At 35.9% G+C, this 24,667-nt stretch overlaps 1 protein-coding gene across 5 annotated transcripts in view; it reads right to left on the reverse strand.

Annotated features, from left to right (window-relative positions):
• The window catches only part of LOC108927245 (RNA binding protein fox-1 homolog 1-like), a 244,529-nt gene that overhangs the window by 132,896 nt on the left and 86,966 nt on the right, over positions 1 to 24,667 (reverse strand). For 4 of the 5 annotated variants that reach the window (XM_029246797.1, XM_029246794.1, XM_029246796.1 and 1 more), the window contains exon 3: positions 10,513 to 10,554. In XM_029246797.1, the coding sequence (XP_029102630.1) occupies positions 10,513 to 10,554 (42 nt within the window). Of the gene's footprint in view, positions 1 to 10,512; positions 10,555 to 18,396; positions 18,446 to 24,667 lie in introns of those variants that run through there. The other variant, XM_029246798.1, reaches the window with a different exon arrangement.

The following is a 24,667-nucleotide window of genomic DNA, read 5'->3' on the forward strand; positions in this document are numbered from 1 at the left end:
GGAATGAACCAGATGATTAATCCTTAATATTCTTCAGGGAATCAGAGAATATCAGCAATTAAATTAACAACTACAAAGTTTATGCTCTGAGATTTGAAAAATGAAAGACGGAGGCACTTTAATTTTTCACAAGTTGTTACCTTAATTACCTTCTTATTGCCTCTGTCCCTTCTCCCTTATTATGAAAACACACCCATCATACTGGCAGACCTCTGTAATTTACTGTTGTTCAGCATGCTGAGCATGTGTGTGTGTGTGTGTGTGTGTGTATACAGTATATATGTAAGGGGTATCATGATTGTTTAAAGTACAAGACCACTTTCTGAATTACACTTTAAAGTGTAATGATGAAATAACACTCCTACCAAACTTGTCCATTCCTTTGTTTACAAATGTCAATAATCATAAGACCGAAGTCGATCGTGGAAGCTCAGGATGTAAGGTAAAGAACACCCTGGGAAATTAAACACTCATTCACTCATTCACACATTACAGGTTGGTTTCGAGTCACCAATTCACCTGAAACACAACTCTTTGGACTGTGGCAGGTAACCAGAGCACCTAGCTGAAATCAATGTGAAAATGGACAACACATATAAGCCCCAAAAGAACTGCAGCTAATGTCTGAACCCACAGCCCAGGAGCTACGTAACACCAGTGTCACGCAGTGCACTAACATACAACCATACAAATACACACACACACACACTTTCAGAACCGCTTGTCCCATACGGGGTCGCGGGGAACCGGAGCCAACCCGGTAACACAGGGCGTAAGGCCGGAGGGGGAGGGGACACACCAGGACAGGATGCCAGTCCGTCGCAAGGCACCCCAAACGGGACTCGAACCCCAGACCCACCGGAGAGCAGAACCCAGTCCAACCCACTGCACCACCGCACCCCCTTACCATACAAGTAACTAGAAACAAATGTGTACTAAATGTAAATTCTCATTGATTTTCTTCTTGCTTGTTTTAAATGCTGTGGATTCATGTAACTATACTGCAGAATAAGGGCCCTTTCGCCTGAACTGTATCAAATTGTATGACACTGCATATCATGTAATTTCTTTATATGTCACTGTCACTTTGTCTTAACCTTTTTGTCATCACAACTGTCACATATATTATGAAAGTCATGTTATAACTTAACTAACTTTCTAAAAATTTCAAGTTATTATGATAGTGTGAACTGTGTTGCGGCATAAATATAGAATTAACAGAAGTACCGTACATTCCTAAACAAAATGCATGCACTATTGTAAATCAAGAGGGGGAAAAAAAAAAGATTTCACCTGATCTGGAAACAATCATTAAGGCCAAATGTTCCTAGAATTTAACTTCATAATAGCAGTTTGTTTTGTGATTTAGAGACACAGTAAGCTTATTCAACTAGAACACAACACCTGTCAGCGAGATCGCATGGAGATATTTGAACCCCAGAAGGGGGCTGACAAGGTTGATCCTATTAACGTCTGTGATACTCTCAGAGCACAGCGATCAAGCAGCTGCAATCTCAGCGGTGAAGATCTCAGGCAATGCATCTCTAACTGCTGATAGAATTATGGGAGCACATTGACAAATGGCTGAAAATAATAATATTAATAATAATAATAATAATAACAATAATAATAATATCATCCACAGATCAATTATTTATAATGTAATACATAAATAAATACTGCATATCTATTTCTGTTCCAAATGTTGGCACTTTACAACTCCTGCTGTATATTCACAGATCATTCTTTTAAAATGTACATCTGTTACTAAAATTCAAATTTTTCAGTATAGAGTGAATAATGAGTAAAAGTAGGAAACTACATGCTTTAAAGGATTCTGTCCACAGGTCAGCAACTGGTAAAATTACTCCTGAGGATCTCTGCAAGAATGTGAGATCCTCATAAATCCTCAAGTGGAATGAGCATAGTCAGTAGACTAAAACATCTCGACTCTCAACGTGAGTATAGTACCTGAACCCCATGAAATGAACAAAAACAGCAAAATAAGACAAATGCAATTTAATTTGTTCTGGCAAAAATGAAACAATTTTTCGGTTTAGATAAACATTTTAGACGTGGATATTTTCAAATGAGAGAAGACAATACAGTGATCATGGTGGATGCCTGATCACTGTCCTCGGCAGATCACTCTTCTCAGTTACAATTGCCAATGTTTTCATCTCTCCAGGGGGCTCTGATTGTGCTGAAGACAGCTCTGTGGGGAGGAGAGGTGTAGGCATCAGTAATTTCAATCTGTAACTCACTGAATGTGCATGTGTTCCTTAAACAAAGAGATTACTCACGTAGTATATTTATAATAGGCTGTGTGCACATATTGTTCTCAATGTAATTTTATTTACCGAAGAGTTTCCACAAACACCTGATTTAGGATATTGTCAGCAAATTCAATAACCGTAGCAACAATAAATCTCTTCTGTTTGCATAAACAGAAGCGTAAAGTCAATGTTGCACATTAAGAAATTTATTAAGTTGCATTAACTAAATGACTTCCCTGCCAGTTTAATTCTGGCCAGTGAAGGAAGCAATTGATCTTCTTCAAATTTTTTCAGATGAGAGTCAAATAAAGACAGCTCTATAAATTTGTCAGCTATACACTGTGTATCATATGGAACAATGTAGGAATGTAGACGAAAGCAGGAGGCTTTACATTTCAGGTGTGCAACATATTTCAGTGTAACATTATTTTATATTTTTATCTCTTATTCTCTATGCCATGCAAACAGAATGTAAGACTGGCAAACACATCTATATCAAAACGTATATATTATATATCTATATATATATATATATATATATATATATATATAAAACAAGTGTATGAGGACATTATTTTTCTCCTGGACTTTCCCTTTACAAGGCCAGCAGTTGCAACATTAATCTTGAATGCCACACCACCCCCCACAACTCCCCCCCACCCCAGCAGCCTCCATCCATGTTTGATTGTGTCAGCAAGGTAAGGGCACACTTCACAGCTCTCCGAGCCCAGCTAATGGCAATGCTTTTTCACTGCTGTGAATTTAATTAGGTCATAATTCTGTCACCACCTCCTAAAATATTTATTTTCATAGAGTGCAGTTCTTTGATTTTAAAAATTTATGTATGGCGAATGAAGAAATTTAACAACTAAAATGGCAAATTATTACAGAGATTAAAAAATAAACTTTTAAAAAAAAAAAAAAAAAAAAAAAAAACTGATTCACATATTTTTTCTGCTATAAGAAAGAAAGGCAATCTCTGGAACATAATATTCATTTAACCGGGCATGTACACTTACTCTGGTAGGTATTGAGGACTTGTATAGTAGCTAAGCTTCACAAAGCTGACTGTGTGACCAAGGATGCAAGGGGGGAAGCCACATTTGTACTCTTATAGTGAAAGTTCTTTTTTTTTTTTTTATGAAAATATTGATATCAGTGTAAGTTCACCCAGTTTTATGCGCTCCTGATGCATGTGTTGGCATTTGAGGAGCCTGGTGGGAACTGAGCCCCTCTCCAAAAGAAAAGTGAGACCTTCCTGTGGGTCCCAGCTCCATCCAGGCTGACACTGTGGAAAGATATTACAACGCTCCTTGTCACAGGTCAGCGACCAACACTACTTGCAGACAAGCATTTGAAATGCCACACTACTCATTATGAAAAGAGTACACATTGATCTGTTATATACTACTAAAGTGTTTCTTCAAGAGTAATTTTAAGAATCATTGCAGCATTCTTCTGTATAGGATATCAGAGCAGATCCAGACTCTCTCTGCTGAACATTATTCTTTTTGCTAATTATTTTTAAAAATGTCATTATTAAATAAAGTGTCATCCCATCCAGGGCGTATCCTCTCCAACCTCCCGCGCAATAATTCTGGGATAGGCTACAGTTCAACCTAGGTTCAGGTGCATTTGGATCCAAGGCAGGAAGGAAGGAAGGAAGGAAGGAAGGAAGGAAGGATAGATAGATAGATAGATAGATAGATAGATAGATAGATAGATAGATAGATAGATAGACATGTAATTTATTTCAAGAGAAAATTACTGCAGTACCATGGCTTTCTGCTACTGATAACACAACGTGTTCGTTTCAATGTTTATCAGTGGTCTTTTGACCACCACCTTGTAAAGCAGAAATAGTATTATCTCATACTACTACAAGACTTTTTCTTTGAACAAATACCAAAATTTCAAGCATATATCTGCAAATATTAAATGATCGAAGAGAATTAATAATTTTGTGTTTTGAGTGGGAAAGTACACCATCCTGCATAATCGATTTCTACTTACTATTGTAGTGTTCTCCATATCTCCTCCATAACCTTTAAGATGTTCACAAGGGTAATTTAATGAAACTTTCGGAACATTTTAGACATTTTTTTTTTTAATTTTATTGAAATGCCTACCAAAGATGCTTTGTCCCTCAACTAATTGCAAAAGTATACTAGCACAAAGGCGAATGAAAGAATCAAAATAACCACATCAAAAAAACACTTGAACATTTAAATTGATGAAATGGCTTGCGTTTTGAAAGATGTCATTTGACATTTCCATAAAGATGTAAACCAATAAAAGATTAGAAAGTTTGGATCTGTTCATAATTCATGCTATTATAAAGAAGAGATTTAGTATAAAATTTTTAAAAATAAAGACAAATGTGTTTGCCATTCATCTTTGGACCAAAACAAATTAAACTTGCAGTTATTGCAAACGTGCAGAGGAATGGCTGTTTGAATAATGTGCACAAGTTCTAAATATGCATAAAAGTGATATGTAATCATTGTAGGCCCCAGAGCTGACAAAAACAAGACATTTCCCACATGGCAATAAGAACCATAACTCTTAACTTTAACCTGTTAAAGAATCAATAAAAAATAAAGATTTATATCTTGTTTCTGTTAAGTTTATACTGTATCAACGTTAAACCCTGTTCTGTCATTTTGTACACTATTACACTAAATGCACTGCTCAGAATAACAACAGATTAGGACTGATTTCACAAAATATTATGCACACATTCTAAATCCACAAGAATCAAGACATAATCCTGCAGCAATTTCAAATTCAGTTATTTAAACATTATACTAAGTTAGTTTGGGGTTTGTCCAGTAATATCACTGGAGCTTTTAAAGGACATTTTATATTTATTACATAATAGTACGGCACTACAACCCCCTCTATGACAACATAGACTGACTACTACTAAGGCATTTGTGAAATTTGTTTGGAATGTGTGTAGCCACTGATCCTTCAAACCACTTCCAGAGGAATAAAAAGATGGGAATTCAGATGAGTTTCCCTTACAGCACCAAGCAACAGGCAATTGCCAGATCAAACTCTCCCACACACGCATAAACAATTTAAATTTAAAACACCAAATAAACTAACAGGTATTGCAAATATATAGGTGTTGTGAGACAGCAGCAATTTAACTTTCTCCTATCTTGATGTAATACGTTTTTATTCATAATTTACCTTTTTAATGAGGCACATAGATTGAACAGTGACACAAAGTACCACATAATCCCTGTCACAGTTTTCTTAGAGGTGTTCCTCCCAACAGGCCGGTGGTGTGAACTCAAATGAATAATTCAAGCACGGTATGAGAAGTTTATTAACACTTAATTTTTAAAGTCATAATAAGATTGGATTACATTAATTATAATGACAGGTTGAACAGGCTCACTGTCAGAGTGTGACCACTGGGGCAATTTAGTTTAACACCAAGGGTTTACTTTCAGTTTCCGTTGGTACTTGACTATACAAAGAAAAATGTTATGGGGGGAGTACAAACAAAAAGAAAATAATTCTGTAAAACATGCTTAGCCTCTTGTAGCATAGCTTGTTGCATAACTATATGTTAATGGGTCACTAGTCCCAAAGTTCATATTGTCATCTGAATTAATTGCTTAAGTGTTCTGAAAATGTTATATTCCTCAGTCTAAACATACAATAAGGAGTATAAATGCATTATAAATTTTAATGACACTGTAGCAATTAATAGAATTCAAACCACAATTACTTTAACTCAATACTCAACTACAGCTGTGATCAATATATGCATACATACCTTTATACAATTGTCCATTCATCACAGAGATTTGAAGGCTAGTCAATAACAATATCAATGAAAATTCCATTGTGTAGGAGATAGCTCAAGTGTGTGTATCTAAACAAAAGGCATTATAAGGTGTTGTTTGAAACAGAACAGTCTAGACCAAGACATACAATCAATGTTTGGCGTCTGGCTGTCACAGACACTGTTTAAATCAATGCATATGCAATTAAAAAATAATGCGGTTTAATTACATGACTGCATTAAAAGAATGAACTGATTAAGCATTCTGCCAAGACATAACCACTTCTCACACCTATATAGATTTTGAAATCTTTATTATTTTACAAAATGAAAAGAATGACCCCCATTATCCCATTATCCACCAAAAATATGTTTGTCTTTGACAGGTTGCTGAAAAATTACGGAAAAACGCATACAATACATCAGTGAAAAGAAACCTTTCGCCAATGTGATGTCAGCTAACAAAGATATTTGCAACTTCAAAACTTTATTTAAATGTATCTCAGGAGAACCCAGAGTATGTAAAGATATGTAAAAACATAAAAGGTAGAAGTTTTTTAAATATATATAATATGAACACCGCAATGTACGAAATGCATTGCTGACATATAGCAAAGTAAAAAAAAAAAAAAAAAAAGCAGAAAAGCTCATCTTCAACTAAATTTTGAGACTTTTTAAGAGTCACATCGATCCAAGACATAATCTGCCTTATTCACAAAGTCTGTTTCGGAAGTTTTTTTTTTCCTTTCTTTTTTAAATGCTTAGAATTGTATATACACTAATTGACGAACTGCGTTCAATGTTAAAAGTTGTTTTAATTGCTACATATTATGCAGAGATTGTGGTTCTATGGGATTTGTCTGAGAGCTTCCAGTGACAGTTGCCTTTCTTTTTTGTAAATTGCTCATTACTAGTATTACATATATAAATGGATTAAGCCATCTTGTATGCCACACTTCTGCAAAAGTTTGCAGGAATTATTTGCACAGCCTCAAAGGAACAATTCAAAGGTGTTCTGACCTAGAATAACTACAAGGAAAACAAGTTTATTCCTAGTTTATATTAGTATAATTCTAATCACGGATCATCAAAAATGAGTAAATGTCTGAATAACAGAAACGCACATAAAGCAAGGGTGACAAACATTAACAATGGTGTGCATTTACGTATTCTTGGAAAAACAAAATACAAAAAAAAAAATAATAATGAGACACTAAAGTTGCTTTATGCAGTAAAATAAAATTCTCAAAACATTGTAGCATGATTAAAGAAAAAAGGCATATAAAACAATGCAAGCATAAAACGAAGAATGCGACACCAGTACTGCATACATGACAAGCCCAGGCTCCCTTAAAGCTTTTTGTAACAGAACAGCCCATCTTATATTAAGCCTATGGATTCATTCAGATTTGTTCAAAGCGATGAGCTTTCATCTTCTGAGAACTCTCATGGTGAAGAACTCGTGTGGGTGCTCTAATTTCACTGCATGACCAATTAACTCATGCAAAGTTTCTTCAACTAAGGATGACACTTAATGATAATGGCATGGAAAGATGTCATAGGAATCCAGCAGCTCCATTCTACCCCGCTTCTCTAAAAAAATACATATATAAAATAATTCATGAGAATACTCTCAAAATTATAACTCTTAAGATATCAAACAACAAATAAGTCGTAACTGCTTCAGACTTTGTCATGAAATATATGACAATCATAACAGCCAGGAATCCAGCCATTACTGATAATATACATATGTATAATTTTCAAACTCTAAATGATTACATTTTTACTGGTTAATGATCCTTGGCATGCACTTAAATTTCACTAAAACTTTTAGTCCTTTATATATTCAGCTGAGATAAAGCAATTTCCACAGTAAAATATTCTAAAAATTGTAGCTGAAGTTGCTCAAACCCTCTGCAAATAAGTGCTGTGAAATCCAGCATCATTTGACATGATTTTGATTTGTGTTGCACAATTACATGAAGCCTACACAAATAAGCATCCTTTTGCTCAAGTATTAGAGACCCTGCTTGCTGCAAACATTTTGGCAGAAACACCCATTTTTGGAAATTAGGAAGAGGAAGATAGATAAACTAAATAATAATAATACTACTACTAATAATAATAATAATAATACAAGCAGTTTCATGTCACAAATTACACTTTAAGGTAAACTGTGAAACTTTTTAAAGCAGATGCCATCTCATAGGTAAGAACAAGATGTTACTTATTGATTTGTAACATGCTGTTAATTGTGTGGTATATAAAACAGAAAACCATACGTTGTACACAGGACAAAAAAAAAAAAAAAAAAAATCAGAAATACATAATACTCTGCAACCTTGTTGTTGTTCCATATGTGGATATAATCCTGTTATCCAACATATTCCATATGCAACATATTCATGTATGTTGGTGCCACATTGCCTATAGAGATTAGGAATGAAAAATATCTGTAACGTACACAAAAACCTACACACCGTGAAACATGGCACACACAGCATATACATAGTACCCACACACACACACACACACACACACACACACACAAGCAAACATGGTACAAATGAAAGATAAACACTACATACCCACAGATACATCATCATCTTGAGTGCAGAATCAAAGGCTTCCTACAGTAGACAGAAATCTCCTTACTTTAGCAAGTTCCTCAGCTAAGGTACGTAATCAATGTGAAAACGCTCCTGGACTTTCAATTTCTGTCAACTGCTCACCCTATTTTCCAAGATATATAAAGAAATATATTTGCTTTATTTATAAGAATGACACTTGTTCAGCAAGGTTCTTCTTTTTTTTGTGGGAAAATGCTCCTGACTGTCTTCCTTTCTTCTTCCTAATTCTGCCTTCCTTTTTCCTCTCTCTTCCTCCCCTGGTCACTGACAAGTCTTGCTTAGGTAACAATTCTTGGCGTATCTGTTTAATGAGCAGGTCCGTGCACCAAGGCAGTCAAGTACAACTGTGCAGGCAAAGTAAGCGAGAGGTGATGGGGGGTTGGGTGGGGATTGGGTCGAGGGGGATGTTCTCACAGATACACACACAGGCTCACACGGCACATGCACATAAGAGAAATGCAGGAAAAGCATATCGCAATCCCCACCCCCACAGCAGGCCAGGACATTTTTGTTCGCTTGCTACTGGAGGAATCCTTTGGAATGTTCGCCCGAAAACAAACACCAAAAAAATGTACATTTTCCCTAAGCATAAAAAAATGAACATATCTGCCCCGCATCTTTATCGGAGAACCAAACTGCCATAGGAAGAGAACTGCGGAGTGGTGGGCAAGATTCTGTAAAAATATAGAATATGGAACAAAGGAAATCCAGCAAATGTCCCAAAGCTACATGCAAGCAGAAATACGGCGTCGCTGTTCCTCGGTGCTGCTCACCGCTGGTGCTTTATCTCTTTAAAACTGTTGTGGATAAAAGCATGAAGCGCTCAGGTCAAGGCCTTCCCAGTTTCCCTGCTCCGGCATGGACTGAAAACAAAGAATACTTTTCTACAGCCATCTACTGACTCTCTGCTGCTACTGCCGCTGTGGACAATGAGCAGCTCAGCTCCAAGTCTCCACACAGTCTTCTGTTTTGCCATGAAGACAACCCCTTCACAACCTTTTTTCAGCTGGTTTCAAAAATCAGAACAAATCAAAATGACCTGAAGAGCCAAGTCAAATAATTTGCCACAAGAATCTTTCTTATACAAGTCAATTTCACGTATAAAAAAGAAAACATTTAAAACATACATGAAGTGTAGCATTCATAATTAATATTATTTCTCGTAATACAAAACATGATTACGTTATTCATCGTTTTAATATTCCCATCATGTTATATGTTATGAAGAGAACGCAAGCCAAGTAAGTTTATGACTTCTGCTTTAAGATTTCTGAAGTATGTCACATATTAGCTTGTACAGATGGATAAAGATGATTCAAGAATTTGGAAAATGAGAAGAGCAACGATATCACTTGATTTGTTGTACATCGCGGATTTCAGGGTATACTGGCATATTCTTATTTTTTAACAGAGCGCCGATAGCACGAATTGACTTGTCCAAGTTAAAAAATCACTTCAAAAGTCACTTTATATGTGCACCTTGATATCTAGGTGACAGAAAAGTATATCTCTACTTCAAACTCACAGACACTAAATATGAAACTTCTTTATTAGTTGAAGCATACAAAACTTTACCACAAATTATTTCTGAGAAAACCCAGGACATTTTTAAAAACTGTTACTGAAAATGCTATAAAATACCAGTGCATCTCCAAAAATGAAATAAAGTAAAATAAAATAATTAAACTCTCAATAATCTCAATAAGCCTTAGTAATACTATTTGCCCAGTGTGGGGAGAATTCAGAATAATAGCAGCGAGAGAAAGTATTTACAGAACAGAAATAAAGAAAAATTACTTACCCTTAGTTGCTCTATGTCACAGCTCATTTGCTGTCTTGGATTCTGTCAAAAGAAATAATGCTGGATTTAAAATGTTGTCTTCGATGAAAATTATATAAGGATCAACTCACCAACTGAATCATAAAGACTTTTCTCAAAAACAAAAGCAATTTTTAATATAAAATCTTGACATTTTTAGATATAATATCATGTAATAAATATGACACATCTATACAGTTTCTTTTTTATGATTATGATAACCTTTTACAAACTGTTCAGTTATATACCAGTGCATTGATTTAATAACTCCATTGAAAAATGCATAATTCATGCTAAAATATTCATGGAAACACAACGCGAATGCTGATCATATAAATGGACACCATCTTTGAAGTAACATATAAAGGATTTGATGTAAAACTGCCATCCATTAGTGGTGTACAAAGACAGTGAAATAATGAAATAATTACTGATGATACCCAGTCTTTGTATGTGTGCGTATATATGTATATACTGTATATGCCAATTTCATTTCATTATTCTTCTTTTAATTCTGGTCAATATCATTTTAGCCATATATCTATAACTGTAACATGAATGATCACTACATGCCACACATGTCCTATAAATGAACACGTACCGTATAGTACATGAAGTATGCGACACTGCATGTCGCTTCAGCAAAAAATGGAAATGTCATTCAGTTTACCATGTATAGATCCGAAAATTCATTTAGTAGCAAAGACCTTTTATTGCATTTGTTCTATATTCTGTTGTATTGTGGCTGATTGTTTAAGGGGACATGAACTGAATTCCAGGTGTAGCACACAGAACACCTTGTATAATAATGCACAGAGCAGTCCCCAGTGCTATACGCTGCTGCTTCTTCAGTATATTTCTGCTCCTATAGTCCCATGGTAGAATGATCATAAATGTGAGAGATGGGGCTGCCACAGAATTGGGTCCCCTAGAACAAGTCCAAAAATATCTTCCGACATCTCCACCCAAGAGGGCGGGAAATTACCATTAAATGTAGCAGTACATTTTGCTGTGCTGTCTTGAAAATATATTACTCATATGTTACACACCAGATTTTTAATTCTTTGCAAGCGGAGTAACAGCAGTTCTTTTTAATAAAAGGTAAATAATGTATGCTACGTACATATACAGCTCCGTAATAAAGCTTATTCTATTATAATAATAACACCTTTCGTTAGTAATAAGTCATTACGTAACCACACTGCCAGACATGGAAGGCAGTAATGCTTTTTTCTTCTCCGTCATTGTTCTCATAGGAGCATTGTGCCTTTGCTCTTGAGCGCAGTTCAAGGGACACAGGTGGTTCACTAAGACTACACCAGATGTAGCAGGCTACTGATGTAGCAAACAGTTATGCACTGAACATGGAAAGATATTCAACAAAATCAAGATGCTTTAGTGAGGCTGAAAAGGCTGAATATAAAAATGTCAATAAGTGGCACTCAAAAGAAGCAAAAAGAAGAGTGGCATGGTGAATAAGCACATTAAGCTGATGCAGAGTGCTGCATTCAACAGTATTCCTGGCATAAAGGTGCGAGGCGACGCGAGTGCTGCTCTGTGCCTGGCTTCTTGATATGGGGTAATTCCATTGATCTAGTTGCTTTGTGAAAAAAAAAAAAAAAAAAAAAAAAAAGTGTTCTTAACTGTAGCCATTGTTTTCTGAAAAGTAATCGACTACACTGCAGTGTTGTTTCTATTTTACTGTACCATGCTGGCTTACAGTGAATACAACCTCTATTCACCTGAATATGTCAGGCTAACTGCAGTTTTCATATTCAAAAAAATTCACATAAAGTGTAAGAGTAAAGAGAGGAGGAAAAAACATTTCACTCCATAAACTGCATGAGCAAATATTTCTCATTCTTTAAAAATATATACATTTATTTGTAAGTAAATAAGATAAAACGTATTATAGGTAAGGAAATAAAGAAAGAAAACAGAGCGGTGGAAGAGTCTCACACAAGTGAAAGAAAAGGTCCAGAGGATGCTGGAGGTAATCCTTTTGAGACTTTTGATCAATACTTAAATATCTGTACCAGCCTGGCTTATGCACCTCAGGATGTGCAAGGGGTTCTCTCCAGGCTGCAGAGGTCACTGCACAGCAAGAACAGAGAACTTGTCGAGAATCTCAACTCCGAACACTGTAGCAAGCCTTTTCCTCTGAATTAACCTGTGACATTTCTACCTTGGGCTACAGAAAAAACTCATGCTTAAAAAAGAAATAATAATAATGAAAATAAAAAAAAAAGTTATGTCTACTCTAATAACTTTCATCTTAAATGAAAATTGAAAGCAAACACTGCAAATTTTGACTTATGTACACAGATGCAAAGTGCTCACACATGCAGCTACACTGTAAATATTGTATCTGTGTATTTTAAATATTACTACCCTCTTAATTAACTTGTTAAGATAAACACTTTAGCTATTTAATTACTTCAGAACATTACTACATGCATATTAGCTAAACACTTATAAAAAGCTCATTAACATAAATCCATTACACTGAACTAGAAATCAAATATAATTAGATGCAGTTTTCCAAGTGAATTTAATCAAATTTCAAAACACCTTCCTCCTGGAAAGGTAAACTATGAAGAATGTGAAGTTAAATATATAAGCCTAAATAAAGCAGAAAAATAATTAATAACATACAGAAATACAAATAATGGCAACAGAACTATTAGCAGATTGTTTAGTTTAGCAAAACTTTGAATATCGACTCCAAAAATTTGTTGGATTTTCAACTGCAGTTTTGCCTTGTTGTGTTGCAACAGGGTGCAGTGGTCCAGAAAGAGGCAATTATAATAATTCATGATTATAGAAAAAAAAAAAACCCTTTAAATAAAGAGAATTCATTAAATACATTTAATTCTATATTTTTTGAGTTGGGGGGGCAAGAAGAGAAGAAATAAAATTATATTCAAATGGTTGTTTCATGAAAATCCAGTTGTCACACTGTTCAAACAGTGACAATGCAGAAATTTTACAAAACGCTCAAAAACGCTAAGCAGTAAAATCCATCTAAACAAAATCTAGTTAATACGGGCTTTGACACTGAAGAAATAAAATGTGTGTGTATGTGTGTGAATACTTTCTGTTTACTCATTTTTGTAGTATAAGAACAGCTGTGCTACAAGCAACTTTGCTGAAAGCAATTTTTGCACTTTTTATTGATGAATATTTATATCTTGAAATATAGCTCTAAAGTGAATCCATCCATGAAACCTTCTGGGAGCACAATTAGTCCAGTATGGTCGTTTAACAGCACCACAACAGGATTTGTTTACAGAAAGATGTCTTAAGTCTCTTTATCTGAAAATTTGTTTTCTCTTGCAGGTCTAACCAATAACTACTGTTGATCTTTCATTATCAGAAATGACTGCTTTAAAGTGTATCACCACACAAAAATCCCCTAGACATTTAAAGTAGAACAGTACATTGTTATTCCTCACATTCACTGGTTTGCTAAATAAATAAATAAATAAATAAATAGAATAAAAAGGGGAATAATTACTGTTCATATGTCAATATTAAAAGCTCCTGATTAAGCCCTTAACTGACAGAACAGAGAGCTAGAAGTGTCATGTGCTTCCTAATTGGGTGCACTTTGCATTTCTTCTGCAGTTAACAGCCAGGCGTTAACAATTAATCTGGCATGCAAAACCTCAAAAGTGTTTCTTGTGAAGCTTTCTCGACTTTAATGCTCTTCTTATCGAAACATTTTGTTTTCCTCTTTTATCTTAAAGGTAAACACTCATTTAAATTTTAAAGTACAGACATATATTTTATTTTTGCGCTTGATACTACAATGTGAAATTAAGTCCAAGCTTTATTATAAGAATTTACAAATAAAAGATGAAAGTGTATAAAAATTTTAACCGTTTTAATCTTCGTTTCCTTAACATGTGAACACATTATGCAATCCTAAAAACTCCATTTGACTAGCTCTGTAAGTGCTACGGTGTTTAACAAGTAATAAACTATGTTTTTAAATTATTTGAAAAGCTGTGCAACCCTTGACCAGTAATAGCTCATTAACATCGTCTTCATCATTATCATTAACATAACCATTATCTAAACATCAAATAAAAACATTCATTCCTCTAGTTTAAATAAACACATTTACGTAAATGGGGCTGATGATGATGGTGAATCATTATCATTAATAAATAATGAAAGCAGTAAAAGTTAAAAATGCAAATTGTGCTATATGCTTTTAAATATACGGTTACTTTTATTAAGCTGACACTTTCTTGTTTTTCTTCAAGCGGCTGACAATTTTGTTTACAATGTAGGAGGTGGAATTCAGTTGTGGGTCATTCAAGGGGTAGGGAGGAGCCCTAACCACTGTGCTGCTCATTGTAACACAAGTGAACAACTAGAGATGGGCAGTTGTTAGGATTGCGATTACAGCTGCTGCTGTTGGACCCAGAGGCTACTGGTTCAAATCTACCTCCAGCTGTGCATTACCCTTACGCAAGGTTCTAACCCTAAATTGTCCCTCCCCTGTAAAAATGAATAAATAATTGTACATACCTTAACATTACAAGTTACTGTCAGATATATATAGATGTGCAACATGTTTCATTTCGGGAGAGTTATTACAGCTCGGAGGGAAGGTCTCAAGAGGCCATTGTGCTGCCTTTGGAATGAACAGGAGAACATAAACTTTCCACGTGGTAGAGCTTCCTCACTAATCATCTACACCTACATTTACAGTTATACTTATTTAGTTAGCAGACACTTTTCTCCAAAGCGACTTACAATGGGTACTATGTAGTGTAGCCCACACACCTTATTCACCAAGGTGATTTACACTGCTAGATACACTACTTACAGTGGGTCGCTCATCCATACATCAGTGGAACACACTCTCTCTGTCACTCACACACTATGGGTGAAGCTGAACAGCATGTCTTTGGACTGCGGGATGAAACTGGAGCACCCGGAGTAAACCCACGCAGACACGGGGAGAACCTGCAAACTCCACACAGACTAAGCGGGGATCGAACCCACGTTCTCTCGCACCACCCAGGCACTGCGAAACAATTCACAACAGTTGAAGATATACATGATTTTTCAAGTACACCCAGTTTGTCTAATACCACCATTTTTTTCCAGTGCATATAACATGAGTAGATGCATGTGGCATTGACGGGGTTTCTTTTTTGTTTCAATTAATTAATTAGTTTTTAAATCAGATAATGCTCTGGAAATTTATGAAGCAGATAAGGGATCAGGAGAGAAGTTGGTCTGAAAGAAATGTGCTGTAAAACTCATCTACAGCAACGTACATTTCAAAACTTCAAATATTAAAGAAACCAACCCATAAAAGTTCACACATTTTTCAAGGGAACTTAGAATGAAATGTCTCTACAGTTAGTTACTAACAATATTTGCCTGATTTTAGAAAGATGGAAAAAGTATGTTTCTTATGAGGAGTGTAGTGGTTAGAGTTGATACCTTTGGATCTGAAAATCACACGTTCCAACCCTGCCTACTGCTCTAGTGCCACTGAGCAAGGAACTTGCCTTAAGCTGCTCTAGTAAAAATTACCCAGCTGTAGAAATGGGTAAATAATTGACGGTAGCATAACATTGTACTCTGCTTTGGAGAAAAGTGTCAGCTAAATGAATAAATGTAAATGTAAATAGTTGTAGGCATCTTAACACTGTCAATTGCTCTCTAGAAGAGTGTCAGATGCATATAAATAAGACTGCTAAACAATAACCCTAATCACTGTGCTACATACTACACGCACTGTTAACAACCGCTTGTCCCAAGCAGAGTCGCGACAAGCCGGACTGGAGGGGACGCACCCCAGACGGGATGCCAGTCTGCCACAAGACACCCCAAGCAGGGCTTGAACCCCAGACCAACCACACAGCAGGCCCCGGCCAAACCCGCTGCACCACCATGCCTCCCTGTTCTATAGTAAGAAATGTCAAAGACTGAAAGCCATTGCAAAACACAAATTTAAATTTTAATTTAAAGGTCAGGGCTTTTATCAATGAGTAATATATAACAGTACCATTTTTCAAGATGGTGTTAATCTTGTATTTTTGTTCCGCATACTGGTAATTATTTCATTTTTTATCCTTTTACAATGTAAAAACTTTTTTTATGTAAAACGATACAGATGTAAAAATGGCTGTGCATAAAATACTGAATGGGTGTTGCGAAATAACAGTCAAAGGAGGTCACGGCTGAAATCAAGGTTTACGGCTCCAGAATACTGTGCTACAATGAGATCCCACCCACCCTCATTATATAGCAGATTATCTTACTGTATCAGTTTAGGGTAAGTAGCTTGCTCATGGATATTGCAGCAGGAAGAAGGATTCAAACCCACAGCCTGCAGCCCTAAAGACGTTCTTTTTTGAATGGTTTGTCACATACACACAAATTAAGACTGCAAAAAGAATTGATATTTGCTTGTTTGGTTTTTATTTAGCATATATCAGTTTATTAAAAAAATATACATATATACATTAAAACCCATTTAATTAAGAACTAAACTTTTTTAGCTTTGCAGCCTTAAATATGCAATTTTCTAAATATTTTAAATAAAAACAAATTTAACATTCATCTCCTTAACTTTTCAAACAGTTTGTGATATTATTGATTAGGCAAGGGAACTTTATAATTCTCGTCAATCATCTGAGGATTAAAAGCTTGACATTTGAGGTCATTCTAGATTCCACAAATTCTGTTTGAGACTTTTTCATCTTTTTTTTCTCATCATGAACCCTCTTCCTCTCTGTTGGGATATCAAGCTTATCAAGCTCTATTTTAAAAGCAAACTGACAACGTCGATAACAAAGGATCACTCGGACAAGAATTGGCTTATACCCAAAAAAGGATTAATCCATTGCCCCTTATCTGCTTAGACTAATGGTTCATATGCCATTTCCTAGCTTTCTCACAAGAGGTATCACACTAATGGATTCTTCTTTGTTCTCTCTTATACTTTCGACCTCGTCTTTGATACATCTTGGACCCGATATGAAAAAAATTCCAAGCCCAAGTTTAACTCACCTGCAATACTTTCTGAACTCATTAAATGAAAAGTGTATTAAGGTAGTGTCTACTGCATCTCACTTAGAAGACTTCAGCCAAAAAAAGATAATGATAATTTGAACATTAAATCTGCAAGAAATGCATAATTGCTGTGGAAAGAGGGACACTGCTCCTACCTATTGGGCTAAGGTCAAATATTTTATAGAGTAATGGTTGCATTTAATTTCATTCAGTATATTCATTGTCTTCCACTGTTTTTTTTTTTTTTGCCTTACTATTTCATAATTTGCTGCAAAAATACTATAAAATATTGTGCAAAATTTACTATTTAGATAGTTAAACTCACATACTATCTCGGTAATCCAAAGCCTTGTATTTTGTACACACTAAGTGCTCACAATACCAATCAGTCGTCTGAGAGATAGTTTTCTTTCATATTTCAATGTTCTATGTAATCTCAAAATGTACATCTGAAACCCACTTCCACATCAAATGCAGAAAACACTCCTAACAGAACTCTAACTCTAGCAAACATATTCAGTGACAAAGAGCGTTTATGGTGACCATGCAGTAACATACTTTAGCTTGGGGTCCCATCATTGATGCAACTGTTAGTAAATCATAAACAGGAATTATACATAAGCATGAGTTGATAATTGAAGGCCGCAAACAAAAGGTTCACTAGATATTTATGCTGTCAGAATAAATCAGCTAAAGGTGTCTTCATTGGTAATGCTGTCTTCCTGACTTCTTCTTTTAAAACCTTCAGTTGTTAAACACAAATGCATATAATAGCCATGACAGGTACTTTTTGGAACAATAATTGAAATATATCATCATTACCTGTATGCTGTTTGAGAGGAGCTGGGTAACAGAAAGAGTTCAGACTGCATTTGTAAGAGAGAGGGAGTGAGAGAAAGAGCGAGGCATTTTATCAAGATAACCTTGTTTTCTTAGTCAAATGACCTTGCTTCACCAGATCAAACATTAAAGTCAGCTTATTATATTTACTACATTTCTCCCCTTTTCCTAGAGGTACTGCGTATGCACAATTCCATATTTCACTTTAATATAAAACTGAACTGAAACCAATTGCCGAGTGACTGGCATTGATATGTTCACAAGATGCACCTCAAATCTGTTTCAGTCAATCAGTGACAGGTAGTAAGAATTAAGATCAGAGTTGGATTCACCTCCCAGTTACACCCTACCACTTTTTTAATTTACTTTAATTACATCGTTTATTTCTGTGACATTTTTTTTTCCTGAAACCCTTTTAAACTGTTGTACTATAATAGGAGGAATTGTATTTCAAAAAAAAAAAAACTTGTAACATTATTACATTTTGTGATTGACCCTTTTTTCCTAGGCCTAACAGCTTGAGGAGTTGAACTGCATTTTTTTAAAAAAAAACATTAAACTGAAAAGTCTACGTTATAAATTTTGAAGAACAACTGAATGATTTAAATATTTATAATGTTCATTCAGTTCTTGATGCCACACCTGTTGCTTTCAAAGAAGCTTAGGTTTCATTGATGATTATTGTGTAAACTTGAGATACAAGTGTGAATGCCATTCATGTTTTCTTTTATCGGGGATATATGCAAAAAAATAAGAAGTCAGCAAGGATGAGGAAACCTTATACTTAATAGCACTGGAGGAGCCTGTAAGTGTACAATCTGACCTGAGTTCTGTTAACATAACGAGTTGACAAAGCAGACGAAGTTTTCACAATATATAAAAATTAAACATAATGTTTCCATGCATTTGTGTGCATTATGAAAAGTAACAGTGAATATGAAAAGTTGGTAAAAATTAATGCATTTTCAGGAGTAACATGAAACAGAAGCTAAGAGGAAACATCTGCTTTTGAAGGAAATGGTATGCACAGGGCAAAGGGGAATGTATTAATGTTTGTTCTAGCAAATTGAATAATATTCACAGGGATAGTAGGACAGAGTAAAGGAATACGTCTCTAGTCCATTGTCTTTAGTTTTAGACTTTTGCGTCATACTCTTCAAAATGATTGTTTACTAGAGAAAACTAATATCAAGTCCCGTGAAACAGTACAAATAGAGCAGAGTAACATGTACCATAGTATCCATCCCTTGTGCTCTCAATTCTATGTCCCTCCTGAAATAGTGCAGCTAAAACCAACTTACCTCTGTGGCTTTCTTCCTATTACCTAGGAATTTAATTTCCCCACTTAAAGCCAAACACTTAATTTAGACAATCTATACTGAGTACAACCTTGGAATGCCATTTAATTTAGTGTCTAATCACTAAAAATGAACATGGCACTGTCTGATTAGGCCAGTCTTGCTGCTTGCTGCACCATTTTTTTCCATAATTGAAGCATATAGTTTATTGTGGCAGAGCTCAAACAGTGGGAATTCCAATACACTATACATCAGTTTCTCCATTATTGGATTAGTGAGATGTGGCATCATTACCGCTGTGCTTTCATTCCCATCATTGATCACATCACTCTTTCTATTTCACAATTAATGCAAGTAGGCTGAATTGATCAATCTTCTGATGCGTTTGGGCTTCAGTCAATATATTCTTATGGCTTTGTGCACCGATCTGCATGTTTTATAGCTACAGTGAAAGATTTGTCATTCCTGTGACTTGTGACTCTCATTTTTTAAAGAGCTCCCAGTCAAGGGGTTGAATAGGTGAACTCTGTGAATTACAGTCCTAACTATTCAAATGGATGCAGAAACCATATTTCTTTTCCATTCCAACAAAGTAGTGACATTCTAGGTTTTTTTTTTTTCCCCCTTCTCTACGTTACAGTAGAGATTAATAGAAGTCTGAATCATGATGGTTGGAAAGCTGAGAAATGCACACAAAATCTGTAAAATATGCATGTATATACTGTAATGCACTGTACTACCCCCCTGCGGATAGTCAGCTGGTAGAGTAGTGTTTAGAACTGTTGCTTTTGGACCCATAGGTTGCAGGTTTGAATCGTAGCTACCCTTGTGACTAAGCAAGTACTTACAAAAGAAAAGTATTTACCCTAAGATTTGCTCTAGTAAAAATTACCCAGCTGCATAAATGGGTAAATAATTGTAATTTGCTTTGGAGAAAAGCGTAATAATTAAGTGTTCTCTTAATGCCAATTTAATACTCAGAAAGGCCTCTTTTTTGTTAACAATTGCTTTGTTTTGTCAAGCTCCCAGATCCCCCAGTTCTCACAATACTTCCATATTATGTCAAGAATGGCTAAGTGCACTTGGGCTTATTAGCTGCACAGCCTTAAGTGTATGGGGGAACATAAATCAAACAAAAAATATAGAGAGAATGAGTGTCTTGCTGGCAGCAAAGTAGGCATGGGGCATAGGTTCAAATCGAGCTCAGTATGTGTGGACTTTTGTAGGTTCTCTTTGTGTTAGCGTGTGTTTCCTTCAGGTACTCTAGTTTCCTCCCACAATCCAAAGAACACATTTCAGGTGAATTGATAACTCTAAATTGCCTTTACATTGTGAATGGATGAATGACTCTGTGTGTGTGTGGTTACCCTGTAATGGACTGGTATCACATGCAGAGTGTTCCCTTCCTAGCCTAGTGGCCAGTGATACTGGTACTGGCTCTGGACCACTGCAAAAAGTGGTAAACAAAACCAAGTGAATGAGGGTGCACTGCTGGTGCTTGGGCAAAGTTCACAGCAACATTGCAACACCCTCCATACCCCCCACTTCCTCGCAATTTATCACCTTTGGTCATTCTGGAAACAGGATAAAGTTGTTTGAGAAATTTCAATATGTTGCAAAGACAACACAGAATGCGCACACATTTCTTGGGTAGATAGAACCTAGAGCAATAGGCACCATCCAGCTTTAAAGTGAAAAGTCAACAGCACAACCGGCTTTGCTGATTTTACTTCCTTTCATGTTTCATCTGTTCTCATTTTCATTTATTTTTAATTGTAAACCAGCCATGAGTCATCATATTCCAGCTGCTGATTTGACAAGTTTTGGGTGTAAGCACCATTCCTGCTAAGTAATATAGTTCTATGTCTTGTAGATGGAAAAGCTTGACACCTGCATGTCAGTTTGGAGTAGACCTTTCTAAGTGCACTGTTGCCGTAGTGATGTGGAAGTTTGTTTTAAAAGACCATCACATGCCACTTTACATTACTTTCATGACTTGTGTTCCCTCAGTTTATAGTTCTTTCCTTTTCAATTGCCTTTCTTGTGTCTATAATTTAAGGATTCTTATTTAAATATTTGCATTAATTAAATCTATGCATAAAAAACGAATGCTTCAGTGGTGATATACTGCATTTTTTTATGTATGCACTCATCTGCTTATTTTTTTTGTTATAACTGAATAAGGAATTGTTTGCACAGATAATCCCGTCAGGGGTGTACCTCCCCACAGTGTGGGACCAAGTGATTCTGGGATAGGTTCCGGACCCCCGTGATCTTGATCAGCACAAGTTGTTAATGAAAATCAATGGATGGATGGAATTGTTTATTCAAAGGCAGGTTAAAAATAGATTTTTCTTTATTCATAGCAGTGACAAACAATAAATAAAAAAGGTGTATTGTTTTCATACAGCCACTTCTGCATGACTTCATTTCAATATTCCTGCTAAATATATGCCCTTAAATATATAACTTACCATATCATTACAGCGAGATTGCGGAATGAGTACATTTATACTTTTGGTTATTAAAAAAGACATGCAGCATATTGGGATTCTGTGCCTTGACAGAATAAAATTAAGAAGTTAAAAACACAGTAAATGCAGTTTCCTTTCTTTCTTTCTTCCTTTAAAAACTGGAATAACTGCCATTGTGATTTAACCCAATTCAGCCAGAAACTCCACAAGTGTGAATTGGCAAACAGAGCAGGTAGACAGTCCAGTAGCATCTATGGGGATTCTTATTTTTGCAGCATCAGGTACTGCATCTGGAACTGTCAGCATAAAAACTTCAGATAATGAACCGTTCCAAACACCAGAGGAAACAGCTGTGTCTGAATATGCTACTGGATAAACGGCGTGTATATATGTGTGTGGGGGGGTGGGGCGGGGGCGAATGTGTACACACAGATGTGTGTTTCCACAGATCTGTTTCCTTAAGTAAGTAGACAGTCTTTTTGAGGCACTGTATCTGGATTTAAAGATGTGTGTAATTTACGCTCAAAGTCCTCATGTGGCACTAATCAAAAACCAAGATGAATTTGATGACTTCAGGTTATTGATAAATGTAACTTTTAGAGAAGAAAATAAACAATACCGGTATATAACTTGACTAAATACAATAGAAACACTACACATGGCAGGGATGGTAGCGTCTGAATGTTCAGGTTTCTCACCGTAGCCTTCAGCTAAGGAGGGAAATATAACTGTAATCAGCACATAAACATATTTAAGAGGATTTGGTTTTTTCTCCCCATGAATTTTAGCAGCCCCCTGCTGCCATTCCCTCACTTTCACACACACACACACACACACACACACAATTTCAGGAATTAGGTTGCACCGCTCCATTCAGGCAACACAATAGCCTCTGACTAATTCCATGGTGACTCCTAATTTGTTTCTAAACTGGACCATCGCCAGGCCTGTCTCCAGGTCTCTGTCCAGCTCACTAACCAGAACATGATGCTGCTAGTCACAAGTGCCAGAGCCTTGTACTACACACTGATGCCATTCAGTCAGAACCTAGCCCCAAGCTATTTTCAAAATGCTTTCTACCCTGTTTTTATACAACTACTATGAGTGACTGTCTTTCTACCGAGCATGTTTGTGCATCAGTCCTTGGCAAAAACTTGGACTGCATTTGTAACGCATGCTCAGATCACTATGCCTACCACTGAGCTTTGGGAACTCTCCCTGTCATTATGGAGATCTCATATAATAACACAATGCTTCCCTCCTTCAAAAGTGTATTAATTTTTTTTTTTTTTCTATTCCAGTATTAAACTTTGACAGAACTATTGAGTCAGCTGTTGAGCTCCAGATGTCTCTTGAAGCCATAGTGTTATCTGTCCTAAAGTGCTGGGATCCCTCCAGCATCAGCCTGTCATCACACACTCAGCTTCACAACTGCCACAGGGGCTTTGTCTCTCACAGCTACAGGTTGGAGTTGTGTCCTCCACGTCGACTCCAACCCACACTCCCAGGGCCCCACGGAACAGAAACGTACCTTTGACTTGTTTAACTTGGGAATTGCTACCATACCATACATACAGAACAACAATGCATGCATTATTTGGAAAGTGACAGAAGATCTTCCAAATACACAATAATTATGAAGCTCGAGATGCATTGAATTAGATTCATGGTATATGATGACATGGGTTTCTGAGGAACTGAGAGGGGAGCAAGAAATGTTTTATTTGAAGATGTGTAGTGTTCAGTGCATTAATACCACTTCTTTTCTTGCAATACTGATTCTCCTACACATGCTGCAATATTGTACAAAGGTCTTCCGTAATTTGTTCCACTGTATAGTTTCACCAGGAGGATGCTGGTACTTTTCAGTGGGAATTCAACAATTAAGAATATAAACATATGAAAAAAAGTGGTTCCCGGCAGCATATCGCATATATTTGCAGGATAAAAGCAGTGACGTTTCGCCTTTTGTGGCATTAATAAATTGTCACTAGACCTGCCAGCTCTGATTTAAAAATAGAGGGACCTGACAGTTCGTAAATTTTTTTCTTTCTCCCTTTTTTCTGGCAAGGACCCACATTATATACTTCGGTATCAATAAAACTGACAAAGGCATTAATGAAAAATATGCAATTGAGTGTTTAGTTATTTATTTATAGTCATGACTGGCCCCTATTGGCAGATTTCACTATCTTCTTTCTAAAGTAATTTGCAAATTAATTAAAGGAGAAAGGAACTGCCAATCCATGATGGAATTTCCTCACCATCTGCCATTCTTAATATGTTTATGTGTATAAGGTGATTATGTTGATAATGAGCATACTTAGTGTTATGTCTATTACACTATGAGAAATATAACAAACTAGCAGATCATAACACCTTACAACAGTTGCACAATCCCTGATCAAAAAAACTGCAGCAATCTCATTAAGGAAACTGTAACCTAAACATCACAAACCTGATTATTTGGAATATATCAGA

Source organism: Scleropages formosus, chromosome 20 (assembly GCF_900964775.1).
Source record: "Scleropages formosus chromosome 20, fSclFor1.1, whole genome shotgun sequence".
NCBI lineage: Eukaryota > Metazoa > Chordata > Actinopteri > Osteoglossiformes > Osteoglossidae > Scleropages > Scleropages formosus.